Below are 19647 nucleotides of genomic sequence, written 5' to 3'. Positions count from 1 at the left end.
CAACTCAATGGACATCGCGCTACTCCTGTTTTACGCTCCTTGTCCATTTGGGGGCCGGTATAATAAAACACGAGGGCTGCCGTATGTTGCAATAGCTGTTGTTTATAAGACCCTGATGCTACTCGTTAGCCCATTTATGGAGTTTTGCATTGCTTGTTAGCATTTGGCTAACTGGTCATGAGACAAAGTTATGCAGTTGTATTGAACAAAAAATTTGTAATTGTCTTTGTTTGATGTTTAGTTTGAGAGTAAACCTCAACTTGGGGTGGCATTAAAATGGTGTAAAACTCTTTTTGGAAGTATTGATTACTACGTGCGAAACGGCTGCTTGTTGTGACGTGAGTTGAGTTCACCGTACAGAACTCAGATCGCAATTTTTTGCAAGCATGTCAAAGCTCAAAAATTTTAAAAATGAAAAAAAAATAATCCGAACAGTGGGCTCAAATTTGGAAAAACCTGGAAGTCGAGTCAACAGTATTTCAAAACATCACTGTAGTAATAATAAATAACTAGAGTGTGAATAGTTCTATATGGAAAGGAAACACCCCGACATGTCATTTTGTATTCTAAAAAGATTTTTATTTCAACTGACAGCTGATATTTACAAGGATCAATTTGTACAGAAATAACGTTATAAATATCAGCTGTTCGGCTGGTACAAAATTTAAAAAAAAAAATTAACAATATATACATTATGTACAAGTGCCACTTTGGGTTTTGGACAACATCATCCCTCGTTAAGATTGTCCGTAGTCCATTCACACGTTAGCACACTGCACGTCCAATCACAGCAGGTTAGCACGATGGAGTACTTCACTGTACTCATCTCAGAGTAACAGAAGAATGTGTTGTTGTTTTTTTGGCCAATACAATAGAGATGAGGAATAAGAACAACAATAGCTGGACATCTTGCAGCACTGCGACGGCATGCTCAATGTCTACAGAGGACTCGTCATTGCTGGGTGTGTCCTTCGATATTGCAGTAAACAAATACACAACTTCTACTTTACGGTCACATTTGCTCGTGGCACCTTTGCTTTTGGGCAGTGATTCCCAACAACTGTGTGCTCTGAGGGATCATCAGGTAAATAGGACCAGGTTAGCTGGTCTGGAAATGTTTTTTTTGTTTGTTTTTTTTTTTTGCTCGCTTTTTCTAAACTACAAAGAATGTATCTTGGTTCATTTGCCATACAGTGACAAACAGGACAATTAAATGTTCTTCTACAAGTTGTCAGAAAGTACAATGAATGTCTGCCTGTTGCCATCTATACAACAAAATAAAAAGTTTGTGCCCCCCTAAACAGGCCCAGTTTTCATACTGAGTCAGTACATTTGTAAACACATTTCCACGAGATCATCATTACTTTTCTATACTTCTTGTGACGTACAGTAGAAGCCAGAAGTTTAAATAGACTGTGCAAAAAAAAAAAACATGTTTCATTTTTTGTCAGAATGAAATTATTTTGGTGATCCTGGCTGAGCTGAAACAGGAGAAGATTAATTTGAATTCAGACATTGAGAAAAAAAAAAAAGAAATGTTTTCGCAAAATGTATGTTAACCTCTGCCTTCCACTCTATATGTTTGGTGCTGCGCAGTAGCATTTTTCTAAAATATGTGCATTGGCTCAATAAAAGCTGGAGGAGGGGGGGGGTATAAATAAGATGAAAGCACAGCACATGAATTTACTGCTCTTGGTAGAAATCACACACTGCAACAGCAGCTTTAAAGTCATACATACATGAGCAAATGCTAATAAATGAAAAATTCAAATCAAACACAGCAGGTGAGTCACGAGCAACTCAACATTGGTCCCTGAAAAAGTGGGAAAACATTCAGGCAGAAAAAGGAATTGTTCACATGCGTTAAATGGTGGGTTTGGCTTGGCTTTCCAATTCTACTTATACAATTGAACATCGAGGCTAAAACAATTCAGAAGTAAATGTCTTAATTTCTCATCCCCTCACTTCACAGCTTTGAATGTGGTACAATGATGACCTCTTGTGGACTAAACTGGTAGTGGCGGTGAGCCACGTCCCTTTACATCAGGTGGCGTTAATCTTGAGAAAGGCACAAAAAAAGAAAACCTCAAAACTCGGTCGTAGCAGGCATGACATTTTACTACCAAAGCGGAAGCAGCAATTCATTAAAAAAAAAAAATCATTAAACTATGATAAGACGAATAAAGCTAGTAGTGATACTTTGGCATAATTACCCATCTACTTCTCACTTTGGGGTTTGGTTGCCTTGTGTTGATTGAATTTTGGGCGAGCATTACATTTAAAATATAGCACCAGTGAGTCAAACTGGTGTATACCCAACTTCAGGCAAAATAATTATCATTACCATAAGCGTGTCAGACGAAAACAAAAACAAAAAAAAAAACTTTTTTTTCGGGATGTCGTGTAATGGGTTTTGCCAGAGTTGCATCATGCCACGCTAAAACAACATAAGACTAAATAAACTCAGTGCAAAATGCAAAGTTAAACACTCCACTTGTAAGCGCCTGAACAAGTTAGCGTCACTTCATCTTTCCTTGACACCGCTTTTGGAAACGGCAGCGAGTTGCCATCAACCTGGTTTCAATTTCGATTTTTCGATTTATTTTTTTCCCCCGACTTCCACTAATTCTACGGAATTAGCGCTTACAGTGTTGTGCGATCACGCTGCCGCCTAGTGGTCTGGAGTGAATTGTGATGCGCGAGCTTGTTTGGGACTTGACAAATCAAACCTTCAGAACTTAAGGGACATGGGTTTCGAAAAGAAAAGTAAGAGCTAGAGAGGTGAGCAGCAGAGATCTAAGCGATTCGGGCTTGAGCATGAGGACTCTCAAACTCAGAAGTAAGGGTAAATAATGATGTATCTTGGGTTCCAAAGGGGTAGAAAATGTCAATTAAACTTCCATGGGAATCTAAGATAGGGTACTGAATTTGTATTTTATTTTAGTATTTACCCCAACTATCTATATTTAAAGTTACTACTAAGCTACAACCTTCAAATTTGTAAATTCCTGGTTTATTCCCATGGAGAGCTTCCAACTTTAAAAATTTTACAAGACAAGATGTAGGACATAAATCCAGCCTCGCGAAAGCTAATTTGTATTAGCATGTGCTAGGAATGCCCCAAGCACGTTTTTTCGCCAAGTCCAGATTCGATACCTCCACATTGCATTAAATAGCGTCCATCCAAATGTTCTTAAGATACATACATACCTGTATGTATATAGTTATGCATACACATGAGTGTATGCATATTTATGCACACACATACATATATATATAAATAAGATAAGGCCCATTCACACACATGCACACTTATAGGTCAATCTTTTTCAGATGTAAATTTGATGATAGCATACACATATTGAACTGCTCAAAATGTGTAGTGGTCCAACTCATACAAGTGTAATATATATTGTTTTATTTTTGGCAAATACATTAAATATAGCCATGACATTTATGCTAATAAAAAATTAACACTAAGCAAATTACAGATCGGTGTCCAGGATGCTTAATAATAATTTCATGGTGGATTTCTACATTTTGTTTCCTGGGATGCAAATAGCAGAATTTGGCGGAATGTCATGAGTTTTAGCGTAGTACGTACGGCTGCATGGTTAACAATTTACATTTTCATTTTTGCACGTGTCTTAAGGCGAGAATGACGGCCCATGCAGCTTCAGAGTTGGAGCGATACGTCACGTTCGCATGTACAAACCGCCAGAAGCTTGCTTGTCACAAAATAATTTCACACTCGTTCAACTTCTATTTTTAGCGACGTCGTTTGAACGCGCCGCAATCGCTAACCAGTTTAACGTTCAATCGACGCCGCTGAGCAAGGTGGCTTTAAGGCTTCGCAGACTCATTTAAAAATACCATTCAGGGTCTTTCAACTTGTGCTGAGGGCGGGAAAGTCATTGTAACGTCAAATGAAGTTATTACGGTTCCATTTGGCAAGATCTTGATTATTTTGTCACTTTGTGACATTTTTTTTTTTTTTTTGTAACCCGATCTCAATTAGCTGAAAATCACACGGTCGACAACGATTCTCAATCACCTGATCGGATCATGACATCCCTACCAAGAGCTCAAGCAGGCAGTTCATTTTTTTTTTCCCCATTCGAAGGTTTACGCTGTAAGCATACATAAATTAATAATAAATAAAAAGCAATAAATCCACAATAAAGTGGGTTTTAAAAAGAAGAGCAAACAGTTGTAGCAATGCTCACATTTTCAGAAACGTAATTTAGGAAAACTTACACCCAACTTTTACACCCAACCAGTTTTTGGCACTGATACATGTTTCCATTCTTTGCTGAATTCACTTTGCATGTGAGCTGCAATTTAATAAACCCAGCATGGAAAAAGGAACGATAATGAGAATCTGTGCGCTGCGGCATAAAACCCCAGTGCGATCATTAATATTGTACAGCTGATAAAAGCTGTGGGGTAATCAGTGCTCAACGTTTGTTCTCAAGTGGAGTCTAAAAAAAGAATCCCACTGTATTTTTATGCTTTAATTTTTTTTTTTTCCCATGATTCCCTATGAGGAGCACCCTTGGGGAGGGGTCAGTGTCCACAAAAGGCTTGCGGGACATCCCAGAGAATACTGTTGGCACAGAGTTTACCTCTGGAAACGCCACCAACACGGCTTTCGGTCCAGAAGCTGAGGATGGCGTTGAATTGAGTTCCCTCTGCATCTGCAAGGAAGGAGCTCTCGCGACGGTGGCAGTAACCGAACTGAGACTTTTGGACCCAGTCCCAAAGGTCCGGAGGCCAATTTGAGAGCCATTAAAAATCTCTCGATTGAACGCCAGTCATCCAGTCGGTGTCCTTCAACGATTACCTTCGTTTCATAGCGTGGCCAGGATGCGCGAGAAGGAGATGACGACGGAGAGGCTGGTTTGGCCCACACCAAGGAGCAGAGCCTCCAGCGGTGCCATGTCCTTGCCTGCCACGCGGTACACCCCCGCGATGGCTGCGCCTGAGGGAAAGAAAAGACCCCACAAGCATAAACACACACACCAATTAAACGGAATTACTGCTCAACGGGATCTGGAATTAACGAATCACATAGAAACTCCTTTTAAATAGAAGTCGACGCACACCTGCCGCCATTGAAAGCACCGAAATAAAGGTCAGCGCTTTTAGCAGTTTTACCGTAATTTCCGGGCTATAAGCCACGACTTCTTTCGCACACTTTCAACCCTGCGATTTATGCGGCGATGCAGCTAAATTGTGCATTTTTTTTCTCATGGCCGCAAGGGGGCACTCGAGAGGAAAAGACCAGTGGAATATATGTGCCGAGGAAGTGACTTTTACCGGCCCCGTTAACGTGTTGCTGCTGTGTTACAGGCGTGTGTCAGTGATATTTACCGGTAAGTTTTATTTTAACCGTCCCTGTTAGCGTTAGCGCTGGCGCAGTGCTGGTGTCAGTGATATCTTTTGCGCAGCATTAGCGCTAGCATTAGAGTTAAACTCTTTCTGTGTACCGTCTTTCTTTGTAACTATCTCGTGTTTGAATGTGGGTTTCAATGTGGGCACTTGCGGCTTTTACACAGCTGCGGCATGTGTATGTACCAAATGGTATTTCCTTTACAAATGTACTCGATGAGGCTTATAACGAGGTGCGCTCTGTAGGCCGGAAATTACGGTAGATTTATTTTAAACGCCATCAAACAGTTTCCTATTTGCGTAAAGCATGAGCCAGTTACCTTTCTTTACTGTACGTTTGGTGAACGGGACTTTGAAACCAAAATACGAGCAGCCTTAGTGATTATATTTTTTTACCCTTCAGGGGTTCACCATAATAAAAGCCCCCCCCGAAGGGCCACCATAACTATAATGAGGCCTGTGATGAAAACAAAGTTTGACACAAATGCACTCCCAGGAACCCGGTGGAATATATGTGCCGAGGAACGGTCCCGTTAGCACTCCTTTAGCGTGGCGGCACTAGCGTTAAACTCTCTGTGTAGTGTCTTTCTTTGTAAATATCTCGTGTTTCAATGTGGGTTTCAATATGGCCACTTGTGGCTTTTACACAGCTGCGGCGTATGTATGTATGTACCAAATGGTATTTCCTTTACAAATGTACCGGGTGAGGCTTATAAACAGGTGCGCTGTGTAGGCCGGAAATGACGGTACTTTGGTTGCCTTTTGTATTTAACTGAGGTACTGCCGCCTGCGTGTGCAGGCAAGTGTGGGTGCAGACAGTCAATAGACAGCACTCCCATATTGCTATACATTAATAATATATTGGCTAGTCTATTTTGGGGGCCGAGCTTGAATCGGTGAAGGAGATTTAGTTATAGGAGAAAGTAAAAATCACCAAAATCCCTTTGGCTAAAGCGGCTTTAAAACGGAACTTCTATCGGCGGCAGCTGTTTCTGCCCCCGTCAGCTCCACCTGGGCCTGACGTAAGCAGCCAAATACCCTAAACCGTCATCCCAAGAGTGAACAGATGCGGAACACTGCTGAGCTCAAATTTAAAAATAAATTAAAAAAAAAGATGAATAAGCACAAAAAGAACATGCAGGGAAAGACAAAACTTACTGGTGATGACGCCCCCGGAGAGGGAAGCGAGGAAACCCACGCTGACCAGCACGACGGTGATGAGACGACCCCTCTTGTGGCGCTGCAGCATGACCAACATGAGCAGGCCCACCGCCCCGTGGACGAAGAGCGAGGAGAAGAGACACCACAGGAACACCCAGTACCACATCTCTGACACAAACACAAAAAGATCACCAACAAGTCTGAAAACACTCTGGCAAATGGGGAAAAAAAGAAAAGAAAATGAGCACCATCATATTTCGTGATGCCCCACAATGTCATAACCCAAGAAAGTTTAGCGCAGTAAGCACATTATGATGAGTGACATTTATAAAATGCCACAAGATGACAGAGAGTATTTTAGGTGCCAGTCAGATGACTTCAAAGAGGAAGCAGTTTTAGCTTATTTTAGTTCTATTTCTTCTCATGTAATTTGTCTCACAGGCATCTAAAAACTGCAATTGTTCGACGGTACAAGAGCAACCATTTTGGCCGGGGGTGCTCAATGCGTCGATCGCTGCTCCGCCACACACTAATTTTCCGAGCTTACCTTACACCCTCTCACCCCCGCTCTTAAAAGACGTACACTCACAATTACAAATGTTACAGTACTTACGCAGCCCATCGATGTGTTTTATAATGACAGCGTCCACAGTCTAGACAATGTAGAGCAAAGACGAGCTAGACATGCTGCTTATGTTTTCTTTCGATATTAATGGAGAAAGTTAAAAAAAATGAAATCCTGTTGTTTTAAGATGCAATAACTGTCGGAGTATGTGAATAATCAAAGAAAAAGCAGTTAAACTGGACGAGATTTTCTCTTTTCCGAGTGGGAAAGGTCTGGTCTGGAACCAAAATAGAAAGTGCAGGATGAGATGGTGGGTAATTTTAAAATTCCACCTTGGCACAGCCTGATCCAGGATGAAAGCACAGACGATACAGTGCACAAAAAGCTAATTCTGTGTTTTAAATATAGGAGGCAACATAACACTAACCTTAAAACGGTTTGGGAGCATCATCATCATCATCCCCCCCCCCCCCCCCCCCCTCGGTATCTCACGAGAGGCTGGCTGCTTGAAAAGTAGATCTTGGGGTAAAAAAAAAAAAGTGTGGGCACCCCTGACTTTGACCTACAAATGACATATGATGAAGCAGATTGTACGACTTTCACTTCACGTGTACAAAACAACCAAAGAACTAAACATTAGGGATTGTCGTCGTGTCTGTCTTTCATCTATGATTTTATTTAAAAAGACATTTATACCATAAATAGCCCGGAAGTGGGAAGGATTGGCATGTGGCCCCAACCACCCCACCAACACAAACATAGAGCAGATTGTACGTTGAGTGTAGCGTATTTATATTTAGAAGCATTAGCAACAGTCATAATTAGCGTTCAGAGCTCAAACCCAAAGGGTGTTTTTTGCGTATCTGCTTGACCTAACTGATCTAGTCGTCATCTATTTATTGATCTGGCAGGAAGGGATGCGTCTGCACAGATGCACAGTGGCTCTTTGTCCCGGGTGACAGCACGCGCCGTTTGAGCCGGCGTTGCAGCTGTCGAGTCAAAGCCGTCCGCTCAGCCCAGGGAAAGGGGGCAATGTCCGAGATGGGACGGACAGAACAAATAGAAAAATCACAAAGGTGGTTCCAGGAAGTAGAGACAGAGGCGTTCTGTTGTGCTCCACTGGGACCCTTCAACAAGATCTGGTTGCACGGGCAGAGCATCTGTCGCCCAATTCAAAGTGGCTGGATTTACACGGAGCACGCGGAACATTTTGAAAGACTCCCCGTCATCTTTTGCACACCACGTTCACGCCGTGACCCGTTTCACTCGGTGCTTTTTAACACATGGTTGGGCCGGTACGTGTGGGGATCAGGTGGCAGTCTCTTCCATTCTCCTCATCCACCGCTCTGTACGCAGCGTCGCGCCTCTGCCCCCCACTTTCACGCAGCGCTACGCGCGCCCAAGCTTCCTGCTGACTCAGCATCATCGACAAACTTTTTTTTTTTTTGCTCAACACACAGGATGCAAAGATGGCCGTGTTGCAATCGGAAATGACTACATGTCCGTTCTTTTCATTTTCTGCACAGAGCAGTTCAAGGAATTTATGACTGATATATCCTCATTTCCTGCATACATAGTCATCTAGAACACATTAAAACTATTTTACAAGATGATTTTTTTCGATATATACAGCATACAGTAATTTGCTGCAACCTGTTTGTACACGGCAACTGAAATGTGCACCTGATTTAATAGTTTACATACAACATTTCCTAATTTTTGACATACTACATTTAGATTTGCGTGGTCTATTGTCAGTTGTGAACGCAACAAATGATCTAATTTCACTTAATTGGGCCAAAGTGTATTTATTTACTTCAGATAATGTCACTTTATTCATCTATCTATGCCAGGAATGTATAGTGACATTGGATATTAGCATGTGCATCTACTGTCTATGTCTGAATTGTGATTGGCTGTTGATGAGTCCACAGGGTCCACTAGAGGTGTCAAACTCGGGGCCCGGGGGAGCAGTTTGTGACCAACGAGCGTAAATCATGTGTCGATGAGCTATCCATCAATTTGTTTCGTAATGGCCCTGGCGAAAATGTATGACAGCACTTGTTGTGCACCTGATTTCAGATAGACTAGCGAGAAACTAGAAAATTGGTTGATGAATCCTTTTTGTACAAACTGCTGTACATTTAATGAGGAAGCATGATTTTATCTAGATCTGCATTTGCAATGTTTTCATTTTGGTGAAACCTGTTTGTGCTCTCACATTCTATTTACTATTTTCCAATTTATTTTATGCTGACTGAGCAAAGATTACTGGGCCATGTTTTAAGACAGACGATTGTAACTTTTGCACGAAACTTTTACCTGACAGAGAAAGGGGAGAAAATTACTGTGTTGATGTGATAGTACCACGCCAGAATTTAAGTTCAAGCGCAGTAATCGATCGCATTGAGCGCTGAAAACAGGCATCGAGAAGGGAAAACGATTTGAAATTCATTCTCGTTAGTGGGAAGCCACACATCAGTCACCTTTGATACGGGTGCACCCACGTCACAAATGATGCACGCATGCATGCACTGCGCGAACCGAGGCGTCATTCACTCCCCGATGGTAGTAATGCGTGCTCGTGGGTCAGCGCGTGAGCGCAAATAATCACGTTACGCCGCGAATAATAACGGCCGGCACCAAAGCATTTACATACCTGTGAAGTGCTGCAACGTCGTCCCTTGCACCCAGAGACTCAGCACTTGCTGCACCGACAGATTAACAGAATAATCCCTGTTTGTTGACATGTTTGTGCCACCGTCCGGGTTCGCACCCTCCTTGATCGAGTAGCCGTACGAGGCACGGGGGCGACCGGGGTGGCATCGGCTGTGTGAGGCGGCGGCTCTCCCCGGCGCGGCTCGCTTCTACCGGTGCCTCTGCTTCAGCTTCGCGTCCGTCTCCGCGTCGGGAAGGCAAGGGCCGCTGGGTGCTCGCTTCATCCTCGGTTGCGGGGAAGTCGGCGGTGTCTGCGCGGAGGCCATGATGGGGATGGCAGCCCCCGGAGCTCAGGCAGCAACGCGCACGGTCGCTCGTCCTACATTGACCAGCCCAGCTCCATCACGCTTAAAGGGACAGGCGCCCCCTCAGCGTGCTACTTCGACGAATTCCGTGTTCGGGCCGCCTTTGGATTGGGAAACAAGGAGGACGGTGACGTTCGGATAAGTCCACGTCCTTCAAATTAGCAACGTGCTCTCGTCACATTGAAGCGATTGCACAAAACAATGTGCTAACGGTGCGTGACAACCGGCCGGCGTGAGCTCTCCTGACAGGGGACTCAGCCAATCAGAAAAGAAGACCTCGTGTTTGTGATTTCATCAACAACAACAAAAAAGTCCTCATCTATACAACGTCACACATCGTTTGAGTCATAATGCCTGTTTTATGTTTTTTTTGTGATTAATGTAAAAAATAAAAATTAAAAAGAACAGTCGTTGAGCAGCAGGCTACTTCCGGGGCGTTGTCCGTGACGACAGGAGAGCTGGGGGGAAGGGGTGGGGGAGCTCTCCATGGTTCTAAACTTTTTTTTTTTTTGGGGGGGGGGGGTTCTTTTAAACTGTCCTGTCCAGCTGCATGGCCTTGCAGAATAGTCGATCTGTTTGCCTTCGTGATAGAACAGTTTTGGTGTGCCACAGGGGAGTTCGAAATACTGCGTATTTATTATTATTATTATTATTAAGTTTCTTGAAAATTGGCCATGACCAAAAAGTATGTGTCGTTTTAGGGGACAGACAGAATGATACAGTAGTTAAGGGGAAAAGGGGTGAAAACACAGCAGAACAAGAGTTTCTGAGCATGCACATCGGTGAAGGGGTGGGGGGCCCATCCAGCAAGGACCCATCCAGGGCAATGCCACCGGCCACCCAACGCCAACGGGGGTCCCGAGTCCAACTGAAACACTCCAACCAACCTCAAGTGGAGAGGCACAGGCGCCAGACGACCGGACCATACACCCAACCGCACACACCGAGCCCCACCGCTGCGACCACACCAGTGACCCCCTAGACAGCGTGGTGACCCCTGCCACCAACAAAGCCCAACGAAGGACGCCCTCCCCCCCCCCCCCCCCAAAAAAAAAAAAAAAAAAAAACGCTCATAGCTTCCCAAAGTGAGCCCAAGTTCAAGCGCCTGTGGTAAACAAGGATAGGTGAGAGCGCCAAGAAAGGGGAAAGGAAGGCAGGGCCAAAAGGGGGGTCACACCCCCACCCCTATGATACCCAAAGTTTCAGCTTCAGCGCTTGAACTGACACTCTTTTTACCTCCTAGACATTCTTAATGAACACTTCCTTTAAAATAACACTATAACAATTACATGCAGTACACAGACCTACTTCTAATTCACAGTATTTCCCGAGTATGGATGAAAGCGCAGTTCATAAATTGTGAGATTGTCAAGTGTATAATCACCACAGATGAAACTTAATCCAGTATTATTTTTCTTTCATAGACCCAACATTCAAAGTCCCCTTGCTTCCCTCTTTTCTTTCTGACCATGAACTTCCCACTTTCCACATTGCCTTCATCTCTGAACCCACACGAGCTGAATTTCCTGAATTACCACCGCCCCGCCCCACCGCCCCCCGGCCCCCTGTAGGACTGCATTCAAGGATTTACTGCCTGCAATGTTTGCCAAGCAAATGTCAACAATGGTTTCCCATCCGAGCTTGACATTTTCACCATATTTGTTCACCAGCGCATGTTTGTCCTACTTGATGTCAAGGGGAGGGTCCTTAGACCCTCCCAAAGGATCTTGGGACTCAACCTGTGTCTTCTCACTGTATTGATGATTCCTGAAAGTTTCATATTATGTATTCTTTCTATATCCTTCAGGGAATTTCTTTGAGCTACTAACACGGTCAATTTTACGCAGATTTAATGAGGTGCTGACTGCACTGTAAAATAAAGGTTGAACTAGAATGCAATCATTGATGGTTGCTGAATCGGCAGCAGTAAATGTCAGGGGAAATGTCGCCCCTTTTAAAAGGATATTTATTGCAAGAGGGATCTCAAAAGAGGCAGTTTTTGTTGGAGCTAATGACGTATTGGCCAGCAGATGGCGATCTTTCCCCACTTTGCAGGACTTGGCCGGGCTGCCTTGAGCAGCAAATCAGTCTGTACCCACCATTTCCTTTTTGCAGAAAGGTATTTTAGTTCCCAAATATTTGTACTCTGTTTCAATCAGTTACCCGTGGATCGCGGTGGCGGCCACTTGTTATCTCAGTCGTTGGAAGAAGGCCACCGCCATCTCCCTTGGTCTTGCTGGCGTTCCGTTCCAAACTGCTGCAGAGCGAATCCATGATGCTGAAGATGAAAAGCAGTGGTTTTGGTTTCTATAGTTCATACACCAAAAGAGCGTCTATCCCCTGCCAAGACACACCTCGCAGGTGTGGCACAGAGCATGAGTGTTGCACAGGTGTGCCTCAGGGTCGAGATGCAGTACAATCACACAGCACAATACCTATGACGTTCATAATGTTTGAGGGAGTGTGCAGTTGGCACGCTTGCTGCAGGAATGTCCACCAAGAGCTGTCGGGCATGAATTCAATGTTCACTTCGTTATGCTCATTTGAAGGCATTTCTGAGAATTTGGCAGTACATCCGGCCGACCTCGTAACCTCAAACCACGCGCAGCCACGCCGCTTCAGCACTTCCACATCCAACAAGGCCAATAATAATGCGCTCTAATGAGCATCTTGATTAGTTGCCACGCCTGCCAAAAGCAGAAGTACTCGATTACACAGAACTCGGACTTTTGTGTATTTGGAAAAAGTCTTTCAATTTTAATTTGCGTTCTCATTAAAAAAAAAAAAAAAAAAAAAAGTGTCGCATCCATATTTACGTTCATTGAATATGCATGTTTATTTAGTGTATAACTGAGCTCTTTCAATATCCTCCAGGGAATTTCTTTGAGCTGGTGAAGGAAAACAAGTTATTAATACATCAAATGCTGTGCAGATTTAAGTAGCTCCTGACTGGATGATAAAATAAATTTCAAACTAGAAATAGGTCAGACGTGTAATTTATGATTTTTTTTTTCGTAAATAGGTGTTAAAAGTAAATGTGATGTGAAATGTCTCGGTTTTGAAAAGAAAATTCCAGTAGAAATACAGTTCAGTCCTGCTCATTTTGACAATGGGAGCCAGTCTAATGTTGGCCAGCAGGTGGCGCGCTCCCAATAGGTTTCATTGCATGTTTTGTCAAAATTGGCCTGGTTACCCACTGTGGCTCTGACAAAACAGGACAAAAACCACAGTTTGCAAAATGTCTCGAATCTTTTATCACAAAAGCAGGTTTATACCTGCAATATCACGCAGGTTATCATCTGAAGCTTTGTCGAGGATCTCGTCAGTCTGCCTTTCAAGGTGAGGTCATCTGGGATTGTTTGTTTGAGGCTTGCAGGGATTTTTTTTTTTTTCGCCCCTTAAAATGGGGATTTTAGGGGCAACATGAGTAGTGACAGTATATCAGAAAGAACCATGCCTCCATTGTGGGGATCAAGGTTATGTGTTGCCATGCAACCTTTCCAACCTTTTATGTGGTTGTTTTTTATATTGAGCCTATTGTGCCTTTGCGTCATTGGAACGGAACCGGTAAGATGAGACGCTTCCCCCTTGAAACCGATTCATCTCCTGTTGTTTTCTCCCCCCCCCCCCTGCCAATCAGTCTCCCGGCATGTGTTTTGTTTGTCCTTTGTAGCCCGACCCACCCCCGCCGCCCGTAGGCAGATGGCCTTGACCGATGTGAGTCACCAGTGAAGAAGCCTCCTCATCTGCCTGACATCTTTGCCACAGGAACCAAGCGCCTGAGTTGTGACTCAGGGTGCAAACACTTTACCCCCAGACTGAGACGTGCAATCATACTCCAGTGGCTCTGACTTTTTTTTTTTTAAATCTATATTTGGTCTAACATGCCAGATAATTTTGGATATTTTTGAATAAACATGCCCAAGAGTACAGAACACAGCCGACAACAGAATAAACTTGTTAGCCTTCTTACAATGTCAATAAAGTGTAATATTTATGGTTCAATAGAAGAATGCATATCACCAAACAATCCTTGTCGAGAAATGCAAAATAAAGTATATACATAATTTGACATAACATGCCTCGAACTGCGTGGGGTAGTGTCGCCCTTTGCCCCAAGTTCCCAAGAAAACAACGTAATAATCATTAATCTATTTTTTTTTTCATGAATGATGCCCAGCACCATGTGAAGATTCATTTTAAACGTGAACCCAAAACTAAAATAACAATCATCCCTAATTTGAGCCTGATTCCCCCTTCAGATCAAAGTGGGATTATTGGGTCGGTATCCTGACCAATTATATTGTTCTGCAATTTGTGATAATTCCGGCAATATTTACTGTAAAAAAATACAATTCAATTAAATATTTACTGTCAGGGCAGCATGGTAGCTCAGCTGGTAAAGCGTTGGCCTCACAGTTCTGAGGTCCCGGATTCAATCCCAGACCCGCCTGTGCTGAGTTTGCATGTTCTCCCTGTGCCTGCCTGGGTTTTCTCCGGGCACGCCGGTTTCCTCCCACATCCCAAAAACATCCAACATTAATTGGACACTCTAAATTGCCCCTCGGTGTGATCGTGAGTGCCGCTGTTTGTCTCCATGTGGCCTGCGATTGGCTGGCAACCAGTTCAGGTGTACCCCGCCTCCTGCCCATTGACAGCTGGGATAGGCTCCAGCACTCCCCGCGGCCCTTGTGAGGATCAGCGGCTAAGAAAATGGATGGAGGGATAGCACTGCGCTGTCTCTCACAGGTCAGTTGTGGTACTGTATGGGGGAGACATGGAGCCCATCACATTACAAGAACAGGAAAACATTGTTCCCCCCCCCCCCCCCCCCTCCATTATCTATGGAGTAGGTAACATTTTAAAAATGACTTGAGATATTCAAAATCCGGAGGCCTTCGTGTACACTCCAAATGGAGTTCTTTCCCCCGGGAATCCCCTTTGCAAGCATAACAAGGTGCAATGAGTGTAATTGTGCCTCACCTGTGCTGGCTTTCTAAAAGCGGGTGTTGACAATCATAGCGTGAACCACAAACGCGTTTGATGTGGCCCACGTTACATCGGGAGAACAAGAGAGAGCTTGATCTCCATCTGCCTCCACATGAAAAGTGACGTCACGGGCTTGGCAACGACGACTTCACCTGGATAGGACACAGTAACACTCCTTTTACCAAGCATTTGCTCAACTTTCAAAACATCTCTCAATTTGATATTGACAGGATGTACAGTATTTGTTTCACAAAAAACAATGTGACGCATGAATGAAGTCATCCACCTGACACAAATGGCTACAGCGGGGCCAGCCAAAGTTGAATTGTTCAAAAGGTGAACAAAATGCATGCGAAAATTGTGTTAGCCTTTATGTTGCTATGCTAGTTCACAAGAGAATAACATAATACTGGTTTGGATTTTGGAGCCAGGGTCGGGTGGGGGTGGGGTTATCCTCATCATGATTAAAATGGCAAAAATAAAATAATACATTTTGGGATCTTGTGATGTGTTAAACATAAATGAAAACAGATTACAGTGTTTTGCAAATCATGTTCAAACCTGTATTTAAATGAATACACTACAGAGACAAGGTGTTTAATGTTCAAACTCAAACGTTATTGATTTTAGCAAATAATCATTAACTTTGAATTTTATGGCTGCAACACCTTTCAAACAGCTGGGACAGGGTCATGTTTACCACTGTGTTACATCACCTTTTCTTTTAAAAAATGATGCAACACAGTGGTAAACATTCTATGAACATTTGGGAGCTGAGGACCCAAATTGTTGAGCTTTGTAGGTGGAAGTCTTTCCCATTCTTGCTTGATGTACAACTTCAGCTGTTCAACAGTTCGGGGTCTACATTGTCAAAATTTTACGTTCCATAATTCAATGGCAGACAGGTATATTCTGCGGGCAAGCCGGTCTACTACCCACATTATTTTACTACGAAGCCACACTCTTTTAACAGGTGAAGAATGTGGTTTGGCATTGTCTTGCGCCCGTGAAAAAGACGTTGCTTGGATGGCAGCATATGGTCTTTCCTCTGTAACAACCACATAAATCGCCTTCAGGTTGTCAAGCTACTGTTGTACTTTGTAATGCCATTTGCATTCTGGGGCGGGTGTAATGGTTCCATTATGACTTCATCTAAAAAAAAATTCTTGCATCAAAATTCTTGTCCTCAGTTGCGCCATCAGCATACCGAGCGTGGTAAGTTCCGTGGAAATTGGTTAGGTTTTGCGTAATGTTGCTAACAGTGATCACACAATGCCTCCCGACATTGGGTTAGTCAGACATTAAAGGGGAAAAAAAGATGTAATATACTGCGTTGTCATTGAGTAAAGCTGTATGTGATTATGGGGGTCTTGTCTCTTTGAAGGGTTACGTCAAGAAAGATGTTGAGTGATTGCTGTGGGAAAGCCAAACAGAAAGCCATATTACTCGGGGCTGCGTACTTCCAGTGGAAGACATGTCCTCTTTACTTCTCGTAAGAAATATTCAGTGGTGAATCACTACAAAGAGGACAAGTTGCTTCATGATGTTGCCCGTGGGTGTATTTGGTCTCTTATTAAGAAAACGTCGCCTCGGGGCTCAGATTTGTTCCTGACAAAGAGTAAGTCACTGCTGGAGAATTGTACAATATTGCACTTTTCTTTTTAATCAACTTCCCGTTTGATGACGTTTGTATTTTGTACGAATTAGATTAATTAACACTTTAATATGCCAGTGTGTGTCATGAGCAAGGCCTGGCCAGTACCAAGATGGGTGTGACCTGGCCACTGCTCTGGGCGGGGCCATCTCTAACACCTGTCACAGCTGTTTTCCATTTGGACTCTTATTAGACCATGTATTTAAGTTTGGAGTTTTGTCACTGGCGTTTGCCAGTTCGTTGCCTTGTGTTACTGAGTTGCATTCACTGCCTGTGGGACTCTCCGCTTCTATGCGTAAGTTAGAGCAACCCTTAGTCGCAGCGATTCTGTGCCCTTTTGTTTGATCATGTCCTATTAAGCTTGTTAGGTTGCCCCATAGTCAGCAGACCCTGCCGTATGTCTTTTGGATCCCGCCTAGCCTAGCGTCTTGTTTTGGACTGCTTTTTGGTATCGACCAGTTTCCGGTATAAAACCACATTAAACATTATGCCTCCGCCTGGAAGTCCTGCATATGGGTCCGCCCTCACACCGTTGCTTAGTGACAAGTGTGTGCTTAAAATGGATTATGATTGCAGTACAGCTAAGTGAGGATCACAGAAGTAAAAAAAAAAAAATGTGGTTTTTTTTTGTTATATTGAATCCTATGGAAAATGTGTTCACTTGTAGTTTTCGCTTCAATGCAGTGCTTAACATTTCAAATTATTTTCTATCAATTTTTAAGAGCTCACCTTGGCAGGATGGAGAACGTTTTTTGACTATTTTTTTTCTGATCATCATTTTGTTATTAACCCTCTCTGGAGCAAATAACATTTTGCAGAGAGAAAAAACTGATAGTTTCAGAAAATGATACCCTGGACATAAAATGCTGGATTATATTAAACCTGTTGCAAATTTGCAATCCCTGCCCAGAAAGTGTTAATTAGGAGAAGGTCACAAGTCAGGCCCTAAATATTGTGCTTGATTAAAAAAAATGAATGGATCGACATGATCCATCATGATCAATCATAATGGATAAACTAGTTGAAAGGATGTTCATTTTTCTTTACTGTATTCAAAGACGAACCTTTGTGCAATATTTTAATAAATACTGTTAACGATTGGGACAAACATTGGATGTAGCCCACACAGAAATTAATGTATGCTAAAATAGCGGTTGTAAAATTGAGAGCGCGGGTACAACCCAACAAGAACAACAACAGGATACAAAGAGTATGAGAAAATGAAACTGACACGACAAGTTCTGTTTGATTCTACATGCGGCCACTAAATTCATACCTTTAAAAGAGTCCCACAATCTGAAACTTCAATTATTAGAACCTGAACCCCCCTTTGAGGCTCGCATCCCTCCCAGAGCTGCTGTAACTCCTCCGGAGCGGCAGAGCGAGAGGAAAGAAACAGATTCCGGCGGTATGAGGGTTGATGCTGATAAAGCTTAAAACCAACAACGCAACTTTCCAGAAGCGTAAATGTTCCCGGGATGTTTGAAGGAATTCTGGTAAGCAGCCCAAACCATCCAGTCCCGGCAGGCCTATCCGTGTCTGGGATCTGCTCGCACTCAGTCCGATATTATCGTGCTTTCTTCGTTGTTGTTTGCGCATTCCATATTGATCATTTCAAGTGGGTATGATAGACAACACATGGAGTGAAACTTCACTAAATCATAGCCCATTTTTTTCATGTTTATGATTCAGTCCATTTCTACAACATTCCAACTCTAACCCCCATATGACCCATAACGATCAATTCATATTATCTTCAGACAGAACATTTGATGCAGTTCTGGCTTAAGCGCTCATTAGAGTGCACAAGTGTTGTGGTTCTTTTCTGCTGTGGTTCAGAACGGCAAAGTTTTGATTTGCAAAGTCTCATGTTTAGAAAACAGATATCTCGATAATCCACGCAGGGGTTTGGCAAATGTTCATCAGATTTTGCATCGCCAGCCCACATACTGTAACGCGCACACACAGACACACACTACAAGCATTGTACCACCAAAGGAGGTAACTGGAGGGGAGTTCCTGTTGTGATGAAAAATAAAAGATCAAATAAAAAATACCCTTATGTTAAAATTGTAGTTCATGTGTACTTAAACAAATATTTAAAGGTGCTGAACAAAAGGGCCATCGTGTTGGGTGTGGTGGTGTGTTTTGCAGTAGTGCAGACCGCATAACATCATACTGAAAGCTGTGTTTATTACTTTGTTACGGTGGTAATCGGATTACTTATTACATTCGTAAATATGTTATACAGCGTTTGCATTGCATCTTAATGCCCGACACTTCCTATATGACATGTTGGCTTGCGTCACACATACTGTAGAGTGGATGAGATTGGAAATGTGTGCAGTCGGTGTAATATTTCACCAGGGTGGGCAAATATTTTTGACATGAATACAACGGGAGGTTTCAACTCACTTTCGTTGTCCCCTGAATCACACAACCAGTCAAGATGAAACAAATGATGTCATTCCGGAGGTGGTCCAAATGATTTGTCTCAATTTCTATGAAGAGTATTTTAAGAGTCAATCAAAACGGTGGCGGACAGTCTAAATTGCCCATAGGTGTGATTGTGAGTGCGGTTGTTTGTCTCCATGTGCCCTGCGATTGGCTGGCAACCAGTTCAGGGTGTACCCTGCCTTTTGGCCATTGACAGCTGGGATAGCCTCCAGCACTCCTCGCAACCCTCATGAGGATAAGCGGTGAAGAAAATGGATGGATGGATAAATTGGGCGTGAGTGTATGACAAAATGTAGTACAACTCTTTTCGTGCAAAGGAAAGTGCTCAAAATGTATTTAATGGCCGCAAGCAGACGTGTATAGCATACTGCTTCGTGGTGAAAACAACTTTTAAAAAAAAACAATAT

At 43.1% G+C, this 19647-nt stretch overlaps 1 protein-coding gene across 3 annotated transcripts; it reads right to left on the bottom strand.

The window, feature by feature from the left end:
• Positions 1-576: 576 nt before the first annotated feature.
• tmem170b (transmembrane protein 170B) lies at positions 577-10449 on the bottom strand. 3 transcript variants are annotated; one of them, XR_009792204.1, is made up of 4 exons: positions 9777-10447; positions 6550-6720; positions 4626-4981; positions 580-2058 (listed from the first exon to the last, which is right to left on the bottom strand). XR_009792204.1 is itself a non-coding variant. In XM_061800466.1 (4 exons), the coding sequence occupies exons 1-3, from the start codon at positions 9865-9867 to the stop codon at positions 4851-4853; spliced, it is 393 nt and encodes a 130-aa protein (XP_061656450.1). In that variant the 5' UTR covers positions 9868-10449; the 3' UTR covers positions 581-2058; positions 4844-4850. The 3 variants fall into 3 exon arrangements, 2 of the variants coding, with proteins under 2 accessions (XP_061703714.1, XP_061656450.1); XM_061800466.1 differs by having other exon boundaries at positions 581-2058; positions 4844-4981; positions 9777-10449; XM_061847730.1 differs by having other exon boundaries at positions 577-4981.
• Positions 10450-19647: the final 9198 nt, after the last annotated feature.

The sequence above is a fragment of the Syngnathoides biaculeatus genome, chromosome 1 (genome assembly GCF_019802595.1).
Source record: "Syngnathoides biaculeatus isolate LvHL_M chromosome 1, ASM1980259v1, whole genome shotgun sequence".
Classification (NCBI taxonomy): domain Eukaryota; kingdom Metazoa; phylum Chordata; class Actinopteri; order Syngnathiformes; family Syngnathidae; genus Syngnathoides; species Syngnathoides biaculeatus.
The sequence above is the reverse complement of the archived record's forward strand: the minus strand, read 5'-3'. Positions and strand labels throughout refer to the sequence as shown.

What these genes read in the sequence shown, in the direction of transcription:
- tmem170b (XM_061800466.1), bottom strand. Translation starts at nt 9,867, where the DNA reads ATGTCAACAAACAGGGATTATTCTGTTAATCTGTCGGTGCAGCAAGTG. An exon ending in GACGTTGCAGCACTTCACAG is followed by an intron (nt 6,721 to 9,776) that starts GTATGTAAATGC and finishes TGTTTGTGTCAG; the next exon opens with AGATGTGGTACTGGGTGTTC. An exon ending in CTCCGGGGGCGTCATCACCA is followed by an intron (nt 4,982 to 6,549) that starts GTAAGTTTTGTC and finishes TCTTTCCCTCAG; the next exon opens with GCGCAGCCATCGCGGGGGTG.